Source organism: Chionomys nivalis, chromosome 3, assembly GCF_950005125.1.
Source record: "Chionomys nivalis chromosome 3, mChiNiv1.1, whole genome shotgun sequence".
NCBI classification, from domain to species: Eukaryota; Metazoa; Chordata; class Mammalia; order Rodentia; family Cricetidae; genus Chionomys; species Chionomys nivalis.
The window spans coordinates 67605640-67632092 of NC_080088.1; the positions used below are offsets into that span (position 1 = coordinate 67605640).

General features: G+C 39.8%; 1 protein-coding gene across 5 annotated transcripts in view; it reads right to left on the minus strand.

Moving 5' to 3' along the window:
* Il1rap (interleukin 1 receptor accessory protein) overlaps window positions 1-26453 on the minus strand; it is a 139165-nt gene that overhangs the window by 81266 nt on the left and 31446 nt on the right. For all 5 annotated transcript variants that reach the window (XR_009056812.1, XR_009056811.1, XM_057764133.1 and 2 more), the window contains exon 2: window positions 14668-14732. Coding sequence is in view for 3 of the 5 variants with exons in the window: in XM_057764133.1 (XP_057620116.1) it covers window positions 14668-14731 (64 nt within the window). In the remaining 2 variants the exon portion in view is untranslated. The remainder of the gene's footprint in view (window positions 1-14667; window positions 14733-26453) is intronic.

The following is a 26453-nucleotide window of genomic DNA, read 5'->3' on the forward strand; positions in this document are numbered from 1 at the left end:
CGCCAGGTTGGCCATCCTGATTCAACCATGCAGTTCTCACTCTTTCCTACTTCTGAAGACTAACTCAGTCTTTATTTTCAATGATAAGTACAATAGAAGTGTGATGATTAGGACAATAAGTAAAGTTACGCTAAGAGAGAAAAGCAACAGCAATGTTCTGTCTCCTAAAGATAGTGCCAGCAGGTTCTATAGCCACATGCATGCTAGCAGCACTGAGTAGACACGGGGGGTTAAAAAGAAGACAAAAAGAATGATTTCAAGGTTGTGGGGGAAGAAATGGGAGGAGGGGCTGAAAGACTAATACGGGGAGGAATCCAAGCGGGTGATCACTTTCAAAATTGTGTAAAATTCTCAAAGAAGTAATTAAAATGTTAAACAAAAGAGATCATGAAGCTGGAAGGGAAAATAGTGTGGCCTACGGAGGTGCTGGAAGGGAGGAAGCAGGGGTTGAATTTGATCAAAACACATTATATATGTTTATGATATTCTCAAACAATCAATTTGAAATAGAAAATGGGGAGAAAGAGAGGGGGAATCCTAGCGAAGGTCTGTAATTTCATGCTTTGGCCTCTCTGCCTCTGTGGTATTAACGCGGCTGGGAAGACAGAGGATAATTTGAAGCATGGCTTTGCCCATTTCTACAGGATTAATTCTTTCGAAGAAGGCAATTTGAAAACGCTGACAACTTGATAGCTGGATCAAAAAATCTGAAAAATTAACAATTGGAACAAAGCAGTGTTTCCCAGCTTGAGGAAACAGCTGATAAAGTCTTACAGTCTTCTGCTTTACCATAACTGGTTTAAAGCTGGGAAACGGGGGGGGGGGGGGGGATCTGACTATCACATCAGCAAATGTAAGTGTAGACTATTTCCTTACTGGCTCTCCAGCATAGCACCTTACTTTCTGAATAAATATTTCAGGTTTTCCATGTTACCAGTTTTAAGCTTCCTAGGAAAACCCAGGTGTGAAAGTATCTTTGCTTCTTTTCTTTGTGAAAGCTTCATGTCAAGGTTAAAGGGAGAAGTTCTGGAGTTGTGGTAACAACCTTGACACAAAGAACAAGGTGTCCTGTGCACAGCCATCTCAGTCATCAGTCACGTTATCTTTGCGTATGGTTCATCATGACCTGAAGGCATGAGCTAGGACTGCACTCACTGATGTTTGACCACTCAAGGACTTAGAAAAGAAACTCCTTACTGTTGTTTTCACTTTAACTTTTAAATTAACATTAAATTTATTCTAGGTAGCCAACGTATTATGTTCTTTTTTATTTTCATTCAATTCTTTTTTTTTCTTTTTAATCCTGAGTGGACTTTATATCTGTGGAATTGCGTTTTATTGCAAAAAGCTCCTTGCATTGTGATGTCATTAATCTTTCCACATATCTATATTTTCTTAATTTTCATTTGTCATACAGATCATAGCATTTTTAAGCATTTATTGTTTTGTGTGGATGAGAGTTTTGCCCGCATGTATGTCTGCACCACATGTCTGTCTGGTACCCACAAAGACCAGAAGAGAGCAATGGGTTCCAAGAACTGGAGTTCCTAGAGCAGCGTGTGCTGCCATGTGTGTGTGCCGGGAATGGAAGCCAGGTCCTCTGGAAGAGCAGCCAGTACTCTGAACTGCTGAGCCATCTCTCAAGCCCTAGTTTATAATAATTTGGAGCCTCACTAATGACTTCCAAATCTTTACATTGTCAAAAATATCAAATGATTTTATTTAACTTTGTTGATATTTTCATGATAACATTTTTAAACCAATCCCAACTTCTTAAAAATATTTGATTCTAGTATAATTAGCAATTTATGTCTTTATATTTTAATTTTAATACAATTGAGTTTAGATTTGATATAAACTTTAAGGCAGAAATTTTATTTTGAATAAAATTATCAAATATCCAAATAAATCTTTTGTCACAGACTGAATGATACCCATGGCACTACCAAACACAGAGCTAGCTTCTTTTCTTTTTGGATTTCTGATTTGACTTTAATCTGGGCCTCTGAAGTGTTCTTATCTTCTCAAGAATTCATTATAAAACCAGTTTACTTTAAAATGCAGCATTTCTATGCATTTTATGCTAAAAGAGTTAATTAAAGATCTGTGTACGGTGGAAAACCCAAGTCTTCCTCAATCCATTTTCTATATAATATTAGCACAAATATTTCATTACTAGATGGATAACACCAGGACATTACTCAAATCATTCAGTGTATCCTCACTGCATTAATGGAAATTGTCAGAACATCCATATTCTTCTCTGGACCATGGCTACTTCCTTTTCATCCCACACTTTTTACTCCCTAATTGCTGAAGCTCCAGTAACATTACAGAGTGAGCCCATGCCTCAGAGAAGCTCTTCACACTTGCTGGCCCACTGCTATTCCTTACACATTGCATGCAGCAGATCTTTATCATCCTTCAACTCTTAATAGAAGAACCGTATCACCTTAAGTAAATCCTTCTTTCCTGGTTACCACACAAGAAAAAGTATGACTGCAGCCAACTTTCCAACTAGATAATGCTCTATGGATGGCCACTGTGAGATTGTTATAAATTCCTGACTTACTTCAGTTTTTCAGTCTCAACCTATTCCCCAAACTGTAAGCACCCTAATCCCAGAGAAAATTCCTGCTCTCCTAACCAGTAGAAATAAGCACAATTTCTGCACATAATCACACAGTATGAATGAATGAACTGATGAGTAAATGAATCAATGGGTCAATGCAAAATGCCTTATTTGTTTTTCCATTTCCATTATACACAGCTTTGTGTAATGGGTGCCCTGAAAACACCTGAGGAACAGGTGTTTCATCAAAAAATTCCAGCCTCTCCAGAAGTAGAGAGGAACGAACACCAAAGGGGAAGCATTCTCAGATTGGGGTGCACAGATATTTAGTCTATTTCAATTAGTAACAATACAATAAAATAAACAAAACAAAGGAGAAACTCACATTGTGAAAAAAAAGTATTACATGGTTTAAATGAAGATGGGCTACTGAGAGACTGGATTCTTAGGACTCAAGAGGGTTTATGCTTGACTTGATGCTGGGGTTTCACTTTGTGAAGCTTCCCAGCCTACCTGTGAATAAATGAATGATCATCTCTCCAGCTCATGTGTGTGTGTGTGTGTGTGTGTGTGTGTGCGCGCGCGCACTTGCCAAGTTCAGGTGACAGTTATGTTAGCTGTTTTGTTGCAACATGTAAAAATAATTGACAGTTTCTGAGAAGCATAAACCATTCCAGTTCCATCAGAAATAACCTAGAACTTGGAGTGAAACCACAACGAAATTTCAAAATTCACACCCGATCACTGCCAAAGTCTGAAAGAGACTGGCATTTTTAGAATGAAAAGAATTTTCTAGAACTATACACTTACTGGGAACTAAAAAAGAAAATATGTTTCTGAGCTGCATACTAAACTCTGCTTATTGAGGCTCTACCGTCTTGGAGGAGGAACAGAGCCTCCATTGGTTGGGTAAAAAGGAAAAGCCCTGCACTGTGGGTAGCATCTTTGAGTTGGCCCTGGAGAGATCAAAGGGCTAGCTAACTTGAGAGCACCCCTGTAGCATCCTGAAGCTAACAGCCCCACCTCCACACAAACCCACGGGGTTCATCCTGAAACACCACCATGTATTCAACTGCAAGGGTCTTCTTTCTCACAACTTCTATCCTGTAGGAAATGTTCACAGACTTGAAAACATTATCTTCAATTTGAATGAAAACAAAAGAAAAAAGGAAACATGCTGTCTATGTCTTAAGAAGAGGTAGGCAAAAGAATTGAAAGAGAATTTACATCATAAATACACATCTATGCTTTCTGTTTTTTCATGGGTGGGGAATTACTTTCCAAATGTGTTTTTTAGGTCTTCAGTTATTGACAGGTTACCTTTGGTTGGCATAGTTTAAAAATAAAATATCTTAATTGAATGAATCCAGTATTAGCAACACATTGAAATGCTGTGCTTCTCAGGCAGAAACACTGCCTTACTCCTCACTAGTTGTAGTGAACTTGGAACAATTAAATCACTTTACTGAACCTGGAGTACCTTATGGGTAAAGACAGAAGGAAACATCCCTCTAGTCCAATCATGCTGATTAATATAATGTTATATACACTGTACTTCATTTAATGTTATTTCCTTTATCTTCCTTTCTTTCAATCATACACACAAACCCACATGCACACACACCATAGAACTGTTACCCATTTATAGACTATTGAAAGAGATTTAAAGTCATATATATCTTAGCATGATCCCCTTTTCCTTCAATGATTAAACATTTCAGTATCATATACTGTCTCACGGTTCTTGCTGAAATCATCAGTTATCGCTGTGTTCTGGATGAGCCAAAGAACATTTTTAATAACATGATATTTGAAGCTATAAATGTAGGATAACGAAGCCTTTACTTTAATGAAGCAACTAAGAACAATAGCTTTGTCTTCTCTTTTCCCCGAAAGCCCCTTAGCATCTCAGTGACCTTATACATAATGAGAGGGAGGGATTCCTCCAACAATTCCATCTACTAATTATTCCATTGCCATTTCCAAGTTTTCAACATTCTCCAGATGAGGCTACATTCTCTGCCTAGACCCCAGTAGAAACTGAGTTCATACAGAAACTTCCTCAATACATTACCTCCAGGAAAGACTGCTGAGCGTCAAGTACAAGCAGTAGCAGATTGCTTTGCTTCTAAAACATGAACATGCAAAAGATGATCCAGAGTCCTACACTGTCTCCAGCTGTCACCTCTTCCATCAAGTTTGCCAAGGCCATGCAAAGCTCTAGGGACTGTCAATCTCTGCTGTTTATCTCCTTCGGAAGGAAAGTGTTCCCGACTGACAGAGCCTTTCCACTGGAGATAAGGACAGCTCTCACAACTGGAGGGGTACACAGTGTCAGGGAACTATGTAACAGCTACCAGATAAAGAGCTTTCTTTCATTTTTAACGCAAGAAGGAACAAGAATGTTTAAAGGGGGAAAAACTAGAAAGACTTAATTGTTCAAAAAGGAAACCATTCAGGGAAAAGCTTCTGGTAAATGTGAGAAATGCAGTTAGATGGTTTCTGAAATCTGAAAAATCATGAAGGTAGATTTACATCAAATCTACAAATATGTTAGTAAAAGACTATCCTTTTACCTCTAGTTTTAATGTGCATTTTGATCTCTCTTGCACTTTTCCTCTTTCTTTTACTTCTTTCTTCATTTTCTTCCCTCCCTTTTCTTTCATCTACCTTTATCTTGAGTGAACAGTGAAAAATTCTGGAGAGGCACTTAAAATCAAACCATGGATGTCAAAATATCCAGCAGAAGAGAAATTCAATTTTCTCTGGGAGAAATAAATCAAGAGTCCAAAGAAAATTAGAAGAAATTAGAAGGGGCAAATGAATGTTTTCTCTTGGAACGAAAAGCAAAACTCAGTTCATTAATCAGCATTTGAACAGCCTGAATACCCAGATAATCCAGAGAAAAACATACATGCATTTTAAACTAATCTGTTGGTGTGTCTGTGTCATAAGCAAGACTGTGGTGAACAATTAATGATTGCTTCTCCAAATGAAATAGGACAATTGAAACCACCAAGAATAATAGTCAAAAGTAGATGTAAGATGCTTGGAACAATAATATGTATATTTGTGTTGCTTTAAAACACAGTAAAGTTTTGTTGTCCTTATTGATTTGTATGCACATTGGAATCAAAGCACAACCATAACAAATTAATAAATGGTGATATTGATATAGGAAAGTTACAAGTTACTAATGGCACACTGGTGTCTTCTGTGTCTTTTGAAGTATATGCAATCTCCCTCTAGCCACTCAAGCAGGAAGGCAAAGAAAGGCAATTCTGAACACTGGTTCCTGGGGGTTTGTACAGCGGATATTAGGACGTATTGGTTGTGGTTCCTTCAATTTTTTTAATGCATCTATTTCCTATGTCTCTCAAACACAAAGTGCAAGAATCATGTTGTTGCTTTGGGTATAAATCTGTTTCGTTCCCTGAAGAATTTAATCAGCTAAAAGGAAAAGAAAAATTTTAAACCATAGAATAGAAATAGGCAGAAACAGGTCTGGCCACGAGTTGCCACTAAAACCAAGTCTGGGAGCTTCCAAATGGATTGCAATGGGGGAGAAACCTAGACTGCAGAAAGGGAAGAGGGGATGGAAGTCATGGCAATTTAAAGGGCACATCCATTCTTATGAACCCAGCTTTCTCATATACAACCACAGGCACTTGTAACCTCCCTCCAAAAACTGGGGTTTCTTATAACTAACATGGCCATAGGAGGAGAGAATCAAGTCATTTTTCCAAACATAAAATTATCACTGGGACACAGAAGCTCTTTATTTGCAGAGTAAGCGTCAAACCAATCAAGTAGGGCACTCAATTCTCTCCTAAGTCTACATAATAGTTACTCATAGGAAGTAAATGGAATTTGAAAATAAGTAGCCGAGTGTTTCAAAATACAAACGCAGCCCGGACATAAAGGAGTGGTGAGATCTGCTCTCAGGCAAACTTTAGAGATGGGGTGGAATTCTCTAACTCCAAATGACCTTTAGGACTAAGAATAAAACGGAATGATACTCTTCATGCATTCTCTAAATGTTTGAACAAAATTGCATAGAAACGAAGTGTTCAGTATGAGCAGTCGTGGGCTGCAGAGACAGGACTGAATGTCACAAGTACATTTGAATGCAGAGTGTTTAAAAAATGCAACCTCGTGTAAAACGAGGCCTTTGAGTCTGGTAGCAAATTGAATTCCTGGGAAAAATTGAAAGAATCATTGCAGGAAATTAAGAATATTATACGTCTGGTCAATTTTTGGTGCCTGATGATTTTATTACTTTTTTGCAACTTTAAAAAAATAAATTTATCAAAGTAATAATTTTTGTCTTAAATAATAAAAATATTTATTTATTAAATAACAATAAAAAACATTGAAGAAAAAATTCAAGATATAAGAAAATGGAAATGGCTCCTATGTTCATGGATCAATAGAATTAATATAGTAAAATGGCCATCCTACAAAAGCAATCTACAGATTCAATGCAATCCCCATCAAAATTCCAACACAATTCTTCACAGATCTTGAAAGGAATTTTTTCAGCTTCATATGGAAAGACAAAAGACCCAGGTTAGTCAAACAATCCTGAGTAATAAAAGAACTGTGGAAGATATAAATATCCCCAACTTCAAGATGTACTACAGAGCTGTAGTAATAAAATAACATGATATTAGTACAAATCAGTGAAATCTATCAGTCAATGGAATCTAACTGAAGACCTAGTCATAAATCTACACACCCATTGACAACTGCATTTTCATAAAGAAGCCAGAAACACACACTGGGAAAAAGACAGCATCTTCAACAAATGATGCTGGTCAAACTTGATATCTGCATGTAGAAGAATGCACATTGATACATACTTATCATTCTGCCAAAAATATCAACTCCAAATGAGTCAAATATCTCAACACAAAACCAGGTACAGTGAACCTGAGAGAAAAGAAAGTAAGGAATATCCTTGAACTCTTTCACAAGAAAAGGGAATGACTTTCTGAACAGAACACCAATAGTGCAAACACTAAGTTCCTCAATTAATAAATGGGACCTCATGAGACTGAAAATCATCTGCCTGACAAAAGACATCATCATTCAGACAAAGATCAATTAAGCCTACAGAGTAGGAAAGACTTTTACCACCTGTACACCTGACAGAGGGCTAGTATCCAAAAGTATATAAATAACTCAAAAAAGCTAGATAGCAAAACAAAGAACAAACAAACAAACAAAAGTGAATAACCCATTTCCAAACTGGGGAACAGATCTAAACAGAGAATTTTCAAATGAGGAGACTCAAATGACTGAGAAACACTTAGGAAATGTTCAACATCCTTAATCATCAGGGAAATACCAAAGCTTCTTTGAGGTTCCATCTCTCACCTGTCAGAATGGCAAAGATCAAAAGTGACAGCTCGTGCTGCTGAGGAGGTGGAGTAAGGGAAACATGCATCTGTTGCTGGTGAGAGTACAAACTTGTACAGCCAATGGAAATGTGATGTATGAATAATAAAAACCAAGAGACAAATTGAGGTTCAACCTAAAGACCAGAAAAGCAAAGCAGCCAGCCACTGACTCTTCATAGTCATAATTTTTAATGTAAAAATACTACATATCCCCCCAGAAAGAAAACAGATTTTTTTTTTTAAAAAAAATAGCTATTTGCAAATTTTGGAGAGCATATTTTTATTACATTTACCTCCAGCTCTTCTCCGTAACTTCTCTCAGATCCATCCTATCTCCCTACCATGCCACAACTTCATGTTCTCTTTGGTTTTGGTTTGGTTTTACTACAGTTCACTGGCTCCAATTTATGCCGCCTATATGTTCATAGGTGTGGAGCAGCCATCCACTGTCTCGTGATGACCTACCAGGAGTCTTGAAGAACTGACTCTCTGAGAGGAGTTGACTGAACATAGCTCCTCAGTTAGAGGATGCCACTCACGAAGCTCTTCCCTCTCCATGTTAGAACATTGACTGGCTTAATCTGGTGCAGGCAATAACCACAGTCGCTCTAAGTTCATAAAGACAGTGACCCTAAAATGTCCCAAAGACACTAAAACAAAGCTTTTCAAAAGCAAACACTTCTGTCCCCAATATATCTTTTCAGTTCCGGTTGTTTGTTTATGACTTAAACAGTCTCATGTGGCCCAAACTTGCCTCAAGTCTCAACACTGCTGTGTAACCAAGAATGACCTTGAAATTCTAATCTCTTTGCCCTTACCTCAAGTGGTAGGATTACATGCATGATCCACCATGGTCATTATATGTGGCACAGGGGATCAAATTCTGGGCTTCATGCTTGCGAGGTTAAATACTGCACTCACTGAGATGAATCTCCCGTCTCCTCAGCATGGCTCCACACTTGCCTCATGGATGCTTCACAGTACAGCGTAGCCAGCTGAGATGTCTTCCCCATTACAATCATGAACACACACAGCTACGGATCCCCACACAAGACAGGGTCCTCCAATTTTCTGTCATGAATAGAAGACAGCCACAGACCCCCTCCTTTCCTGAGGAGCTGGTGACTGTCCATAGCTGCTGAAGAGGACACATCATTTTCTCTAAAAGTTTAGCTGAGAGACTAGGTGAAAAAATGACAGGAAAAGAAAGGGGATGCCAGAGAGTAACAGGGCAGAATTTATCATTAATATGTATAAAACCATAAGACAATAAAGAAAAAATTCTCGGGCATTCTGAAAGGTTTGAGAGCTTCTCTGTTTCCTTGTGGCATCGTATATATTGCTTAGGTTCTTTTTTTGAATCTTGGAAAATATACTTTGAGTTTCTTAAAAGAAGTATAACCCCATTTTCACATTTTTAACCATATAAAAGTGGTCAAATTCATGATCTTCACAATTAAAGTCATTGTTATAATTGTTATTAAAATCTGATTAATTAGATTAGAAATATATATCTTAGGTATGCCCAAGATATATAATATTCTGCAATTTAAAACAAAGAAAGTGTGTAGAAGACATGGCTGAGCAGGCAGAGGCAGTGGTGTGTGGACCTGTCATTCTGAGCTTGCTCCTCAGATCCTGAGAGAGAACTTATGCAGAGATAGGTCCTCTGACCTTTATATACCTGCCTCTGATGGATGTGTGTGTGCATGCACACACACACACACACACACACACACACACGGGGGGGGAGGAGGATAGAGTAATAATCCGGTTGGGATCTACTAATGCTTTGGTTAGTTGATTGACTTTGGTTTTAGTTTGTTCATTTATTTGCTTCAAAGCTTATTTATTTTAATTGCATGTATGGGTATTTTGCCTGCACCTATGTCTGTGAGCAGCATGCGTGCACAGTGTCTGCAGAGACCAGAGGAGGCGGGTCAGAGCCCCTGGAACTGGAATTAGAGATTGCTGTGTGTCGCCATGTGGGTGCTAGGAACTGGTCCTCTAGTGGAGCAGCCAGTAATCTTAACCACTGAGCCATCTCTCTAGCCGCATTTGTTCGTCTTAAAGGTGAGAAATAGCACAGGAAGTGATGATGTAAATTTTTAACAGCGTCAAACAGCTCACAGAATAACTCTCAGAACTCGAACCCATGTCTCAATTACTAGGCAACCACAGGGTTTCCACTTACTTATTTCATATTGACTACTTCATGCACTACAAATCATCAGACTGTAAATTTCAATAAAACTTAATAAAGGGAATGTGACTTCCATTTGCCATATAAAGAAAAGATGACAGGGCTAGGGAGATGCCCTGTGGGGCGGGGTCAGAGCACTTGCCAGAAAACAAGAAAATCTGAGTTCAAATCTCTAGTGCTCACAGGCAAAACCAGGCATCGCCATATTCCCTGGAACCTGGTAGTCAGGGGTGGAGACAGGCAGATCTCCTCCCAAGAGCATCTTCATGAGTTGCATGTTGCACATCAGTCAAGTTCTAGATTCTTTCATCAATTACAAGGCTGCAGTTCCTCTTCCAAAGCCCTGTATGTGAGCCATCATTATCTGTGTTGACTTTGAAACAAAATACACACTTCCATTCATCTTGAGTGTGTCCACGCATTTGGGGGAGATAATGCATTACCTATTTTTTTTAATAGGACCTACATAAAAAATAATTTTGATCTGGTAAAATTATCAAGTTCACCACCCTGGATGATATTTTCAGTTTCTCTCCAAACCTGGAATCAAAGGGTCCAACCAAACATTCCTTCCTACTCTGAAGCAGCTTTAGCAGTTCAGCTTTCTATCATGCAGCTAAAGGGAACAAACCAAAGAAGAGTGACAGGACGAAAGGACATTTTCCCTTTGAATTCCTGTAAGCGGGAACTCCTTCCAGCCAATAGTGGGAATGCCGAGCTCTAACAAGCAAAGAGGGAAGTGCTGAGCTTGGAAATGAGAATCGCAGTGATTTTTCCACCTGAAAGAAAATGGTCTGGAGGGAAGGGTAATGACGTAACTGCTTAAGTAGACTGCACAGAAACCAGCAGGCAGTTCTTCAGCTATGAGCGAGGGACTCTCTCACAATGGCATCCCACTACTCTTCACACCACAGCCTTCTCTCTGCATCGTTTATATTCTAGTCGAGCCCAAGCGAAGTGTATTTAATAAAAACAACAGGAGCCTTAGGAACTGAAGCATGAGTGGAGACTGCAGCTATGCTGAACACTAACTGTGTGCACTTAATTTATTTAGCCACATGGGACTTGAGTTTCTATTGGAAAAGATGGAGCTACAACAGCCGTGATCTGGTATGAGAACCAAGTGATCCTGAGTGTGTAAAGTGTAAATTGGTTTTAATGAAAAGGTGTTACATGACTTCTAAGATGACCACGTTTAATTATGTTGTCACTAACGTAACTATCCAAGCTTTAATTATGCTTGTTTTTTATTGTTGTTGTTACTATTATTATTAGGATGAAAATGTTTCTTCATCAGTTTTTGAAGGTATGAAGAAAGCAAAATTCACCTAGCAGGAGACCACATTCTGAAATCAGGATTTTCTGCCTTGAAGGCCAGTTCACTGTGTAGTAACCTCACTGTAGGACAGTGAATTTGGGGTCCGGAGTGCAAAATTCCTGACTTGTATCCTAGGAATCTAGAGTACTCTAGATTACTCAGGATATTTCTGCTTTGTTGCTTATGTTAGAGTGTGCTTCCAATAAGAGAAGAAACTGGAGCGCAGAGGGTCTCATGGAAGACCAATCAGTGTGTCCACATCCCCATCCCTGTCTACGGTAATGCCTTCATGTAAAGACATTGACTGATTCCTCAAGGTTGCCATGATCCTTTTTATCCCAGAGCCAGTTGCCCCTTTCATTTTTGTCAACAACGCTTCCTTTTTGTTCCTGTCCCTCCAATGAGGAAGTGCGGCACAGACACAGACACAATACACCTCTTCATAAGGAAGGCATGAGTGTGTGCCAGATGGGCTAAGGGGATTACAACATGTTTCCTCTCCCATGGTGACTCAATGGGGCTGGTATGAGAACGCATCTTATTCAAGCGGGCAGCTTCCCCTGACAGAATTATGAGTCACAGTTCCTGGGGAGAAAGTGCACTTACCAACATTTGGGGGAAGGGGATCTTTGAGTGAACACAAAAAGGTCGCTCAGAAAAGCAGCTCAACCAGGATAACTGGGCAGGCAGCTGACCTCACAAGCTTCTGGAAGCTTTGATCTCTCCACAGCAGTAGCAATGGTCACCGCTCAGTTTGACTTCCAGGTGTGGCACTTGACACTCTAATGGGAATCATTAGTGTGGCTTCAAAGAGTGCCAACAGGAAACTGTCCAGTTTGAGAAGAAGGGTTTCCAAGAGTTTAGAAACAAAAGAAATGAACAAATCTACACCTTCAAGTACCTTAAAATAAAGAGGGGGGGGTGATCACAGGGGAAAAGAGAAAGAAGAAGAAAGGGAAGGGGGAGAGGGAAGAAGGTTGGAAAGAAAAAGATAACAGGGGAGGAGAGGATAAGAAGAGGTTCAAAGGCAAATGACAGAAAAGTGGTACAGTGAAGTGCACTGATGGGGTATTAGCAGATGATGGGAGATGCCAAAGCAACACTAATGGGGTACAGGAGAGTGATCGGCAGGGCCATTTTAACTTCAAACGGTCAAGGAAAGCCTCCGTGAGAAGATAACAGTCAGTCAGGACTACGTCAAATGAAAATAAATTATAGGCTGGGGTTTTCATCATCATATTTAAGAATCACTACACCAAGTTCCTTCCAATCAAACAGATATGCAATAGATGCTGGCATATTCGTGTGGCTCAGCTGTATGCTAGCACATCCCAGTTGAATCCTAGGCCTGGTTAAAACACAGCCTTCCTATACTGATGAATATCTTGCATATCACCTTAGAACCTTCATCTGGCGATGGATCGAGGTAGAGACAGAGTCTCAATTTGGAGCAACGGTCTGAGCTCTTAAGGTCCAAATGAGGAGCAGAAGGAGGGAGAACATGAGCAAAAAATCAGGACCACGAGGGATGCACCCACCCACTGTGACAGTGGAACTGATTTATTGGGAGCCCACCAAGGCCAGCTGGTCTGGGACTGAATAAGCATGGGTTGATTCCGGACTCTCTGAGCATGGCGGTCAATGAAGACTGATGAGAAGCCAAGGACAATGGCACTAGGTTTCGATCCTAATACATGAACTGGCTTTGTGGGAGCTTAGCCTGTTTGGACGCTCACCTTTCTGGACGTAGATAGAAGGACCTTGGTCTTCCCGCAGGGCAGGGAATTTGGACTGCTCTTCAGTATCGAGAGGGAGGGGGAATGGAGTGGGGGGAGGAGAAGAGGAGTGGGGATAGGGGGAGGGAAGTGGGGGGAGGGCAATATTTGGGAGGAGGGGAGGGAAATGGGAAATGGGGAGCAGGTGGAAATTTTAATTAAAAAAGAATAAAAATAAATAAATAAGTAAAAAAAAAAAAAAAAAAACACAGCCTTTGCTCTGTGAAGTCCCACAGGGCCCACAAGTTTAGATATGATCTGTTCTTTCAGCTGTACTCTGTCCTAGTTACACCCTGTCTTTAGAGTTATTTTTGGTTTCTAATACAATGCTCTAAGTGGCATAGAAAAACTGAAATGCACCCGGCAACGATGATCAGGATGGTAGGAGGGCTGAAATTCATGCCAAGTGAAGAAGAGTTGAAGGTACATATTGCAGAACACTGGGGTCATGGTTATATAATGCTGATTTAACACTTCCAAAGGGTTCTCAAAGAGAATAGCCATTAAAGCAATGATAGTCAAAGCACAACCCATGGTGTTCATAGGAATTATACATAGGGATCTTTATTAAAATTAGGATCCCTGGGGTCCCTGTGTAAAAACCAAAGAACCTGTGCTTTTAGGTATTTTTTTTTCAATCAAGAGGCTAAATCAAAGAAATATATGAAAATGACAGAGACTATTTTCAGTCCTAGGTGCAAGATTTTTATAAAAATTGATGAATCAAAAAAATAAAACAGTCTGCAATTATATGTTCACTAGGTAGAGCGAACCTGGATGACGATGAGAAGCAATTTAGAGATGAAAGGAGGCATCAAAAGATGGGCTTTGGGATACCCAGCCTCATACCTCTGCTTCCATTGGATCCAGGACCATGGTTACTAAGTTTGGTTACTCAAACTCCCTAAAGATCTTGGTTGTATCCTCTTGCAAAGTCATATCCGAAGAAAGAAAGAACCTAGCAGCAAAGCCTCTGTTGCCTATGCAGTTTAGATGCAGTTTGATTGAAACCATGGGTTTGGTTTGGTTTTTAGCATCCCACTGGACTGCTGACAAATGAGTCTTCTTTGGTGCTGGTACAAGTTTGGAAAATAGGTCGTGCTAGATCCCTACTATGTCCTCCATAGGATTTACGGTAAGAAGAAGGAGAAATATCCTGGAGGGTATGGAGTTGAGGTTTCCCCTGTGTTTATACAAATCAGTTCTTTTCCTAAGTGTTCTTGTCCCCCTCATCCCCAAATTCTATTGCTCTTGCAGATAACTGATTCTGTGCAGCTACAGAAGACCACAGAACAAAACCAACATTGTGTTCTTTTAAGCTCCCCATGAGAAAGAGAGAATGCGTGATTCTGTATGTTATCTTAATTTCAATTATCTACTATGCGCCACACACTCACCTGAGGCATGACTCTGCAGGATCCCATAGAAGGACAGACTCATCAAACACCATAGTAGTCCCATCCTGTCAACATAAAAAGAAAGGTAAGGGAGGGTAGTTCTTCCCCAGAGAGTCTTAATAATCACTGGCAATTCGTGCTAACTAGAGATACAGAACAATCCCACGGGTTTCACAATATTAACGAGTTGTATTGTCAGAACCAACAACAAAATTGGTAAGTTTTGTTTCACATTGTCATTTGCCTTTGAATCCCCAAATTACATATCGACAAACTCAAACAAGTCTAAATAACGTAACTGGAATCCCTTGACTAGAAAGTGGTTCAGGCACCATTACAATCCAGCTGTGAGGCTCCTGAACTCTCTGCTAATCCATGAACTATAACTGGTATATTTTTTTAAAAAGTAAGTTCATCCAGATTCTTTGATCTGGACTCACACTTCTGGCAGATGAATTTGACCCTCTTACCCTTCTTTAAGTTCCCGTGTCTAGTCTCAGCAGGAAATATGTTATGATCAGGTACTTTTCTATCTTAGTGGTGAATTAAAAATCTAGAGGGCCTGGATTCAGACAGAGTCTGCAGTCAGTCACATAGAATTCCATTCATATCATTGGGAAATATGGAAAGCTCCTACCCTTCTTATGCACGGAAAAGACAAACGACAGGGCAGTAATCTCTATGATCTTTAGCTTTCTAATGATAACCAACAGGAACTGTCTACTAGCAAGATCCTGCTCCCATATATGGTTGTGTGGTCTTTAATGTAGAAGATTCAACAATTCTGTAAAGTACATCTTTTTCTAGTCCTCTGGTCCTGCCTGACCAATGGGGAAGTGTCTGCAGGGTTATAAATACAGAAATATGGAATGACTCAGACATTCCAGGCTCATGACTTCTGCCTTCTGGTTGATGAAAGCACCCATGCAAACATTCTTGGAGACATCTGGGAACTTGTCTATATCACACTTCTAGAAACAACGGAGATCAGATTTTTTTTTTTAATTTTATTTTTAAACTCTCATCAAGTGCAGGGAACCACATACCTAAAATGGCCAAAACCAAATACTTGACAGTATGACATAAACCATCAAAATGGGCCACATTTAAGACTACTACATGGAAATAAAGGGGATGAATTGAAATCACCCGAACACCATAGGCTGTGTTGCACATCCTAGCACAAAATGCAAATTACTACCACCAACATTTATTATAGCAACAGACAGGCAAAAATCTCCAGTTTCTTCTTTAGGCTACCTATATAAATATCACAGGCGAGTTTCTCATAAGAGGTATCACATAAAAATACTTTATCTCAAATATCAATTGCCATTTTCTTTCTGAACAACTGCTTTCCAAGACTCACAACATTATCTTAAAATTTAGCTGTACCCATCCATCACTCATTCATTTAATAAAGTACTTTGAAGGCTGGAGAGTGAGCATGGTGCTATAGCACTTCCATAACATATTCAATAACCAGGGCTTGAGCCACAATACCATCTTCCTCCTAAAAGTATTACAAAAATTTTAATAAGTTACAATAATCCAATTGCAGTGTATTTTAGTATGCATAATGCAGGGCCTTTTATGAGACTGCTTTTTTGCTGTTAATAAACCCATGAAGACCACCTCAATGTCTTCAACTATATATAAAATATACACATGCAGACAGACTAGAAATATGACTTATCAGACAGCAGGTATAGTAGTAAGTAGAGTCTTATGGGAACTTAAAATATGTACAAAAAGAATAAACTGCAGTACAAAGTCAATAAATGATAAAAGAGAGCAACCAATCAATATGATTAAATATGAGCAAAGAAAAGATTTCTCCAGCCAAAGACTGGGAAGACTGAACTCTGTGAAAACTCTTTCACAGTAAGCAAGAACTGGGTGGTTATTGGGAATTGAGACAGAAGGAAAAATATGGGGAAATGGGCTCTTGGAGAATAACATTTACAGATAAAGAAAATACGAGACCCAAATATAAAATAGTCTGATAATAATTCTGTTTGGCTCAAGAACAGGGTACTAGAAAAAGAACTATAGATGATTGTTGGAAATCTGAAAATGCCAGCGCTGTGAAGGGCAGGCTAAAGACATGTGATTTAACTTAGACAGCAAACAAGAGAACTGATGTCTTCTGAGTGGAGAAGTGCTACAGTGACAGAGTAGTGATCAGCTTATGCCTTAGGGAAGTCACTCTGCCACACACGGAGGGGAAGAATAATTTGGCCACTAAATTCTGTCTTGGAGTCATATTGGATCCTGAGTTCGTCACACAGTAATTGCTCTCCTGCTAGGTTTTTTTTTTTTTTTTTTTTTTTTTTGTCATTGACACACTTGCTCAGCATGCCACCTATGTCCTCACCCAAGTCATTAATAAAAGTAATTAATAATTCTGCATCAATCCTTGTCAGCGTGAGCAGGAAGATTCTGCACTGCTGATTCGGAGCACAGCAGTTTCAGCCCCACTGCTCAGTGCTGTTAAAGTATTCTGACCTTCCTTATTGCTTTTGGCTATTTAACACACACACACACACACACCTCTTTGGATTTTTACCAATTCCCTGTTTGTAAGTTGCTGGATATGTAGAGTAACATGTAGAAGACATTCTAATTAGTGTGATTGAGAACCTTAATTGATATTCCCAAGAGTGACTAGATTATGCAGGATGGAGCAGAGTCAGGTCACCAATAGAGAGCTAATCCAAAGATAACCTTTGTTCAAACACAAATCCAGGGTCAACCTTGCCCTGTGATGAATAAAACATCAAGCCTACAAAGCAGAAATTGGCTTGTGCAGCATGTTTTGACAGACTAAAGGTACCAAGGTTAGTGGAAGATGGCTAACTGGCCTGAACTCCTTTAAAAGGTGATGATCCATTTAATACTGGCTTGCATTCAGCCTTGGAATTTTGTTATTGAATAAAGAGGAATACGCTTTTAGTTCTTGGTTCTTAGAGTAGAAGGGGGCACTGAATCAGCAATGGAGAAATTGGCAGAAGGCAGGGGAACTGTCTACTAACGCAAGGACTCACAGTGTCTAAATTACAGTTGGTTTTACCTAACTGTGGTGGTGTCTATCAGATCCTGCTCTTGTTTCAGATAATAGAGACCTACATGTATTTCCAGGCAACCTTTCCTGTTACCCACTTCACTTCCTATCAGTACTACTCTGATGTTCAATGTCATTGTTTCTTAATATACAAACTTAAATGTATATATCATTTAGCAAGCAGTTTCAAATACAAGTTTAATTCTACATAGGTATAAAAATGTTATCAAGAATTTACTTTCTGCTCATGACTTTTATACCTATCTCTGCATGAGAAACCTTCTTTGGCCACATTCTCTTGGGTTAATAAGCTCTGGCTCTCCTAGGCTTTGGGAAGGCCATCACAGATTCTCTCCCTGGACCAGCATCCTCAGTTTGCTGCCCCAAGGCTGTTTGTCATGCATTTGCTCAGGTTTCCCTCTGCACAATGGCATTTCCAGAGTCATGGAGTAATGACTTTCTGTTAGATGACTCTATGTATAATTGTATGCTCACGGAATGGTCACCCCTGAATTCTCACTGAGATTTCAGTCAGTCTGGCCTCTGCCAGTTTTACTTCTGCTATGGTCATGAATCTGATTTGACTTGCTTTATTCCTGCCTTTTTTAATGATCTAACCATGGAAAACCTGGCCACTAACACCAAAGCACAAATCTTAGATGTCCAAACCCATGCAAGGTGAATACTGCTACCAAAACACTTCCCTCAGTTCTATGCTATGTTTGTAAGTCGATCCATGTTTTCCATTCCAGTCTCTAAATTACAGATAAGCCTAAATAGGTTTCCCATGAACACACATCTGAGACATGACAAGTAAACCTCTACCTTACCTCATTTTATTTAAAAAAAAGTAGAATAATGTTTATTAAGGAATGAAGATTGGTTTTCATTCACCTTATATTGCCTTGCAGATAATTTGGACCCATAAGAGGGTCTCTGTGGGATAATTTCAGCAACCAATATTTACAAATAAGCAAGCTTTCCAACAAACTAACACAAAAGGCACTCATTAAAGGTAATATGAAAGAAGTGTGCTCTGCCCTCTCCTTCTTAGCAACAAAGCTTTAGCACACAAGCACAATAAAGGGCAGCGTTCTGAGGACTCGAAAGCGCAAACAACTGAGTAATCTATTTAAGTACACAGAGGACATTCATCCAGGTAGGTCATAGCATGTGTGACTAATCAAACCATAGGTTCTTTAAATGAAATAAGAAGACAGCCCTTAACCATAGGGTCCGATGAGACATAAAAACAGAGAATAAAAGAGAAAAAAATCTTCAAAAGTGAGTAATATAGTTCTAAATAATTCATAGGTCAAAATAAAATCTCCAAGGGAGAGCAGAATTGAGTTTGAAATATCATATACTGACTCTGTGCTTAGAAAACAATATGTTGTATGAAATGCACTGTGCTAGAAAGAACGCTATAAAGTGGGCAGTTTGATTTGATAGTCTACCTTTAGTTCCTAGTAGTGAAAAGACAAGTAAACTAAGAAACAAAACACAAATCAAACATACAAAGAAAAGAACATAAGAAGCTGAGAACAAAGTATTTTAAATTGGGTAAAAACGGGGAAGAAGTAAAATGGGTTTTCAGAAAAGAGAGGTAAAAATGATCTACCCCAAGACAGGTAAAGCAAGAAGAGACAGAACATACATAAAACAGTCATTAAAGAAGAGATATGTCCATTGATCATAGAGGAATTGAATATATAAGCCAGCTCAATAATCTTGGGCATATAAATTAGATAACATAGATGCAATGAACCAACATCTTGAAAGACACAAACTTACAGCATTTAGCTAAAATAAAATATAGCCCGATTAGTCCTTTGAATACTGAGGGTATGAAAATGTGTTCATCTCTAGAGCTTCTAGAAGAGTACAGTTTTGATAACACCTAGATGCCAATCTTACAGGAGCAAACAACAAAGAAGCAAGTGCATTGCTCTGCCTTTGTTCTTCTGGTTCACAAAACCTATGTAATGCCTCGGTGTCTTGTAGTTGTTTCTTTGTTTATCTGTTTGAGTCCAGAGATTTCCCCCTACGCTTTAAGAACCTATTTTGATCACATTCAATACCAAGTCTGCACCCAACTCCTCCCAGATGATCTACCCTCAGCTTCATGTCTTTTTCTTTTTTTAATAACTGCTGTTTTAGTAAAGCATATCCTCTAATTTCTGGTCCTGGGTGTGGGACAACCCACGAGAGCCTGAATCATGGCCAATCTTCTACAATCTAGGATTGAGGAAAACTGATTCCTCCCAGAACCCATCAACTGTCCATAACCTCTCAGTTAGGGCCAGGGGCTCATGAATTACTTTCCCCTCCTTGTTGGAAGGTTGGTTCACTTGATCCTAAGCAGACATCCATAGCTGCTGTAAGTTCTTGAGTATAGCTGTCCGGTCATACTCATAAGATATTGTTTGCTTCAGCTGCCCTTTTCAACCTAGGCTCTTACAATCTTTCATTGAGAAGACACTGGTTTTTCCCAAGCTTACTGACAGGTTTAGTTAATTCCAACCAGAATGTCAAAAAGAGCTTTAGATATAGATAGATGATTTACATGGAAGATTGACATGGAAGGAAGGAGCAGGGCCCCGTGATAGGAAACAATTTTTTTAAATAATAATAATGAAGTCGGAGGCATCACACGGTCAACAACCTATTCTTCAAATATTAAGGATTTGACTTTACCTAAAACAATATGCAAGAGGCAAATAAATACAACAAAGGTTGGTCAAGATCATTGCCCATTTGGGGAACATAAATGAAAACCATCAGTACAACTTGTCAGAATAGCATTAAAACAAAACTCGAAATACCTACGGCTGAAAAAGGTAGAAAGTAGCTGGAAGCGTCCTGCTGAGGGAGTCCGGACTGTAACACAGTATGGCAGATTCTTGTAAAGTTAGACATCAATCCTGCTATATGACTCCTCAGAATTTCACTCTCAGGCCTTTCCTTCATTATAAATAAAATCTTTGCACGCACACACACACACACACACACAAAATCTGTATATGAAAAATGTAGTGCACCATTAATTGCTTAAACCTGCAAACAACTCAAATGTCGCTTGATATATGAACTGACCGATGAGCTTTGCAGCATGCAAAGAAGAGAATACGGCATTCCGAAGCAATGAGCATTAGTTAGTGTATGTTAAGTAACTTGGGGGCACTTCAAAGGAATTCTGCCAGATGAAAGAAGCCATTCTGAATGGGCTACACACTGCATGATTCCATTTACATGAGATTCTCAGAAAGATAGAACTGGTATGACCGGGACCAGTCATTGAGGGTTGAGGTGGGAAAATAGTATATTGTAAAGGAGCTTATTCAGTGGCATGGATCACTTGAACATCCTGATCGTGGCGATGGCTCTGGGGTCGAGGACACAAGCTAAAATCCATTGTCTTAGTTTCATTCCCATCACTGTGATAAAAATCCCCTGATGGTGAGCAATGTATGGTTAAAAGAATCTATTTCAGTTCACAGTACGAGCTTACAGTCCACCATGCAGGGAAGTCAATATATTAGGAACCCAGGCACTAGTCATAGTACATCTGCAGTACAGAAAATCTTAAAAGCGTGCTCAGCTTGCCTTCTCCATTTAATATCGTCCAGAATATCCTGCTAAGAAAATGGCCCCAACCACATTTAAGACCAGTCTTCGCATGCTGCTTCCCTCAATAAGTACAAGCTCATGGGCCACGGAGACACCTCAAAAGTTAAAGGCAGCTGCCACTTGATGAGAGGAACCTGACCACCTGAGTCCAACTCCAGCATTCCCACAACTGTGGAAAGAGAGATTGGATTCCACAATGTTGTTCTCTGACATCACACACACACACACACACACACACACACATTGTGGCACATAAACCCACACACTCATCATACACACATGCAATAATAACAAACATAATAGATCTTTAAAACATATAACCCCTTATAGACATTTTTGGAAGTTAACCTTAATCATGGCAATCCTTCGTAGGCATGGTCAGAAGCCTGCCCCCAAGTCTGAAGTCAGTAATTAATGGTAACTATCACATTCATAGAACTGTGCTTCAAAAAGTCAATTGTATTTTATTCTTATTGAATACACTTTAGGTTACATGATTCTTTTCTAAAAACTGATCAAAGATTTGTGAGGTCCTTTAGTCTTAGTGAAAGCCATTTTAACTGAAATATATCAGTTTCTATTTTCAATATTCACTTTCAAACTAACAGTCTGGCCATTAAGCACTGAATGTTCCAGAAAAGTCCAGCAGTAGATGTAAAGAGAGAGAGATCAATGAACTGTCCTCAACTTGAAACTCACCGAGCCAGTGCTACTAACCTTTCCTGGTGAAACATCAAGGTCGAAGGTCAGACCAGAAAACATTAGCACACTCTAGGACATTGCTTTCCCCAGAGCTTCAAAACCCTGGGAACTTTGAGAGGACAGATATAATACACCACCTGCCATCTTCTGAAGCTTGGAATAGAATGTGAGCAGAAGGCCTTCATGTTGGGCTTTAACATTTTGAATAACAACGTGTTCTGAGAGGTGAGGGAGGACACATGGCCATGAGGGCTCATCTCTGTCACACAGAGAGCAGAAGTAGGTTTGCTGTGAGTGGAGGTGAAAGAGGAGCTTAACAAAAGGCTGGAGCTGGGCTTGTCGGTTTGACTGCGTAACCCTGGACACCCTGAGAGAAGAGGGGAGGGGCAAACACCTGACAAAAGGTGTTCCCTCCAGAAAAATGGGAAACTGATCATTCTCCAGAATTTCAGACTAGTGGGCAAGAAGTCCACAGACAATCCCAAGCACAGTTGGGAGTGCTTTATGAGCCTTCTCTGTAGTGTGCAGACACTCCAAAGACTAAAACGTCATTGTAGGGACACTGAGGCTGGCAGATGGTAAACACTGACGTTTTGTCCCCTTATTTGTTGAGGGACATCTTTGAGTGCTCCTGAGGGAACTTAGCATCTTCCAAATGGAAAAGTAGTTGTCAGCAATGAGAGGCAACCATTAGCCTCTCCTGTGAGATGACATGGGCAACACCTGGAACCAAGGAGCCATCTACATAGGTCTATAACAAAAACTTTCTTGAATATTTTCTGCAAGAAAGAACTCAAGTTACCAGGGCCTCACTCACAATCAGCTGCTGGGTACAATAAGACAATGCTCTATGTCTTATTCATGGATGTACTGGGCCTGAGTTTAGTTTAGCGATTATAAAATACTTCAAAGGTGATGGTCAAGGTTCAGATTGAATACTCACACATGCAGAAAGCCGAGGCTGCACTGGTGTTCTCTAAAATGAAATTTGAACTTGGAAAAAAATGATTTTACTAAATCAGGATGGGGGGGACCTTTCTAGTTACAGATATTATTTAAATGCCAAACACTATAAACATCTTTTATTATTAAGTAAGTCTGCTTTAATTACCTTTGAAAGGAGTCGATGACCTGGCATTCCTTCTAATGCCCTCAGCAAATGTTTAAGAGGAACAAGGGAGAATAGATGTTATCCTGTTCTTCTGAAAGGTGAAATTCCCTGACAAACAGAGGCTCCCAGGCTGGAAACCTCCTACATCAAACGTTTCTAATCATATGCACGGAGAGGGGAGAAATGGACTCACTTGGGTGCTCTGATGCCACCTGAAGTTCAAGTAGGGAATTAGGTGGAATTATTGCCACCACCGACACAGAGAAGCCCTGTCACCTTAGGACTAGCAGCCAATCACTTCTGGGTTAGGAAATTAATTTCTTTTCCCAGCACAGAAAGCTTCTCAGCCATCTGAGGGTTTCTGCTACTTAAATTTCACGTCAAGACATGACTACCAATAACCTCTCTAATTCACAGGAATAGGGTACAGAACACGGTCCTGCCCGTAGAACTCTCCAGAGAAAGGCACCTCCAGAAACCATTCCAAAAAGGCCGAAGTGGCAAAACTGTAGCTACATTTTCAAAGACCCGTGCTTAAAAGACCCCCACGTTCTACCTTCTCAGTCTACATCACATTCTCTTCAAGTCCAAAAGTTATTTATTGAGCTTCTGCTTCAAAAACATTACAGAGATAAACCCAGTGATGGTTAACGTTGTTTATCAACTTGATGAGGCCTAGCTTCAACCAGGAGACAAATCTCTCGCCATGCTTGTAATGGTTTCAAGATTGGATTTCTTGGAGAAGACCCACCCTAAATGTGAGCAATGCTATTTCACTGGTCCATGACCCAGGGTCCTTGAATTGAACTTAATATAAAGGGGAAAGCGTGGAGAGCACCTACATTTTTTGGTTTCCTTACTATAGACTCAATGTTACCAACCGCCTCAGGCTCCGTCACCCAGACAGACCGTGTCACAAATCTGTGAGCCAAAATAAACCTTCCCTTTCTTAAGCTACAATCATTAGACATTTTTTTCACAGCAAGTGTGCTGTTGCCATGTTGAGAAACCATGCAGCGTGGGAACCAGGATCACGTACAGAAAAAGGAAAGAAAGGGAAGATATATACACAAAATAACAAGAATGGAAATGTTCAACTTCATTACAAATACCACCAAAGTCATGTTGAGATCTATGAGGCAATCTTTAGTGAATACGCTGAAAGACTGTCAAGCAAAACTTTAAAAAAAATCATAATGTTGGGAGAGTAATACGTCACAGCTCTCATGGGGGTTTATGATTCCTAATGACATTTTAGTGTCTTGAGACAATCTGTGAAGTAAATATCATAGTTAGCTTTGTTTAATAAAACATTATCCAAATTTATTTGACCATGAACGCCTTCATATGAAAAATGCCTATCTGGGTCTCAGTGGAAACACAGACACAGACAATAAAACATCTAACTGTGAAAGGAAAGAAGACAGCAAGCCATCATTGAGAGATCAATGCTGGGTCCTGAAACACAGCTGCCTTCCCACTTGACGCTGAAATGAAATGAATCTAACAGTCCTCAGCCTCGTGCGTGCCTCTCTGCTCCTTCTCAACCTTTCCCTGTTCTTTTTCTAGAAATAAACTGTCCTCTTTCTAAAAGCTCAGAGTAGGTGTTTGGACTTCCCAGAGTGCTTCACGATAGTTCTGCCCTGGTCTAATTTGTTCAGGCTTTCCTCTTTCAAAGTGGGACTCCAAATTTGTACCCACAGGATATAATCTAAAACTGTTACACAATTAAAAACATGTGTTTGTGTGTGTGTGTGTGTGTGTGTGAGAGAGAGAGAGAGAGAGAGAGAGAGAGAGAGAGAATCTCCTAAATCAGGACAATCCACTTGTTAATTTCTTATTGGTCACTTTTTAACTGGGTAGCCTTGGACATATTTTGCAAGTACCATAGACCCTGGTATCCTTATCAATAATATAAGATAGAAATCTTTACTTTGAAGAGTACTATAGGATCATGTTAATCTTCATGAAATAGCCCCATAAATGGTGAGACATCAATATTCTATTTTGTACAACTACCTACAGATTCATTCTGAGTTGTCAACCTCCTGGAGAATCCTATGAGTCTTGTCAAGATCTTCTGCCTGTGAAATAAACCTGCCCATAATAGCCATACTTGAATGAATCTTAGACGCCAACGTGCATCATGCTTTCACAGAGTATGTCCCTATGTTTCCATGGCAACCATACTTGAATGGATCTTGGGAATCAACGTGCATCATCCTTTCACACAGTACTTTACCATAGTGTTTCCCTATCAAAACAATGATTAGCTTGCTAGAGACAATTGATCAAATTACACCCTCACCTGCCCTCTTGTCCACTGCCTGGGGGCCCTAGATGGGCCTCCCTTACTCTGTCAAATCAAGTAACACCAAGGGATACCCCACCCTCAATTACAAGAGAAAAAGTGGAATGATCCTGGACCCCAGTGCTGACTGTTCTTATTCACTCTGTGAACTTGGCCATGAATTTTATTATCTATGTGTCTCTGCTTCTACAACTAGCTTTATTAGGAAGAGTTAAAGTCAAGAGTTAAGTCAGAACCTTCAGGGAGGACTTAGCATAATCCAGGCTGATATGGTGCCAACTGGGAAGCACAGAGCCTTCTATGCTCGTATTGTCAGGGCACTGGAGAAAACAGTCTGCTCAGCATCCTTTCCCATCCGTATCCCCTGAAACGCAAAAGTCATATTCCTTGTCTTGATGCAAACTTGCAGAAGGCAATTTTAAAGAGGGCGAGAATAGCAAGGTTTAGAGACGATACCCTGTCTCTGTGTCTAAAGTGTTAAGCAAAATCTGCTTAGGGACTAACACTGAGGATGTCTGTGTCCCCAGTGAGAAAATTCTATGGCTTCTTTCACTAGGTTTTGGACACCAGGACCATCCTGACAGATGGCAATGTACACCCACCAGTCCCAGAGTCTGGGCTGTGACCTCAGTCCACCAAATCACACTGAGAGAAAGGGGAGGTGGAGGGGCTTCCTCATGGCATTTCATTTCTTGTGCACTGCATATCTGGTGAGCTTATTACATACACACAAAGTAATGCCATGCAATCTACCTTGTATAATAGTGAAAATAAGCTGGAATTTTAACCACTCATGACACTAATTTTAACAGTCATGCCATACCTTCACCATACAGCTACTTAATGAAAACTTCACTGGCCTCCCTAGCAGAGAGGTATTCAAGTAGTGTTTAATGTAAGGTTTTAAACAACTTAGAGAATCAAATTGCACAGAAAGACAAATCATGTACAAGATGAGCATCTTGTGG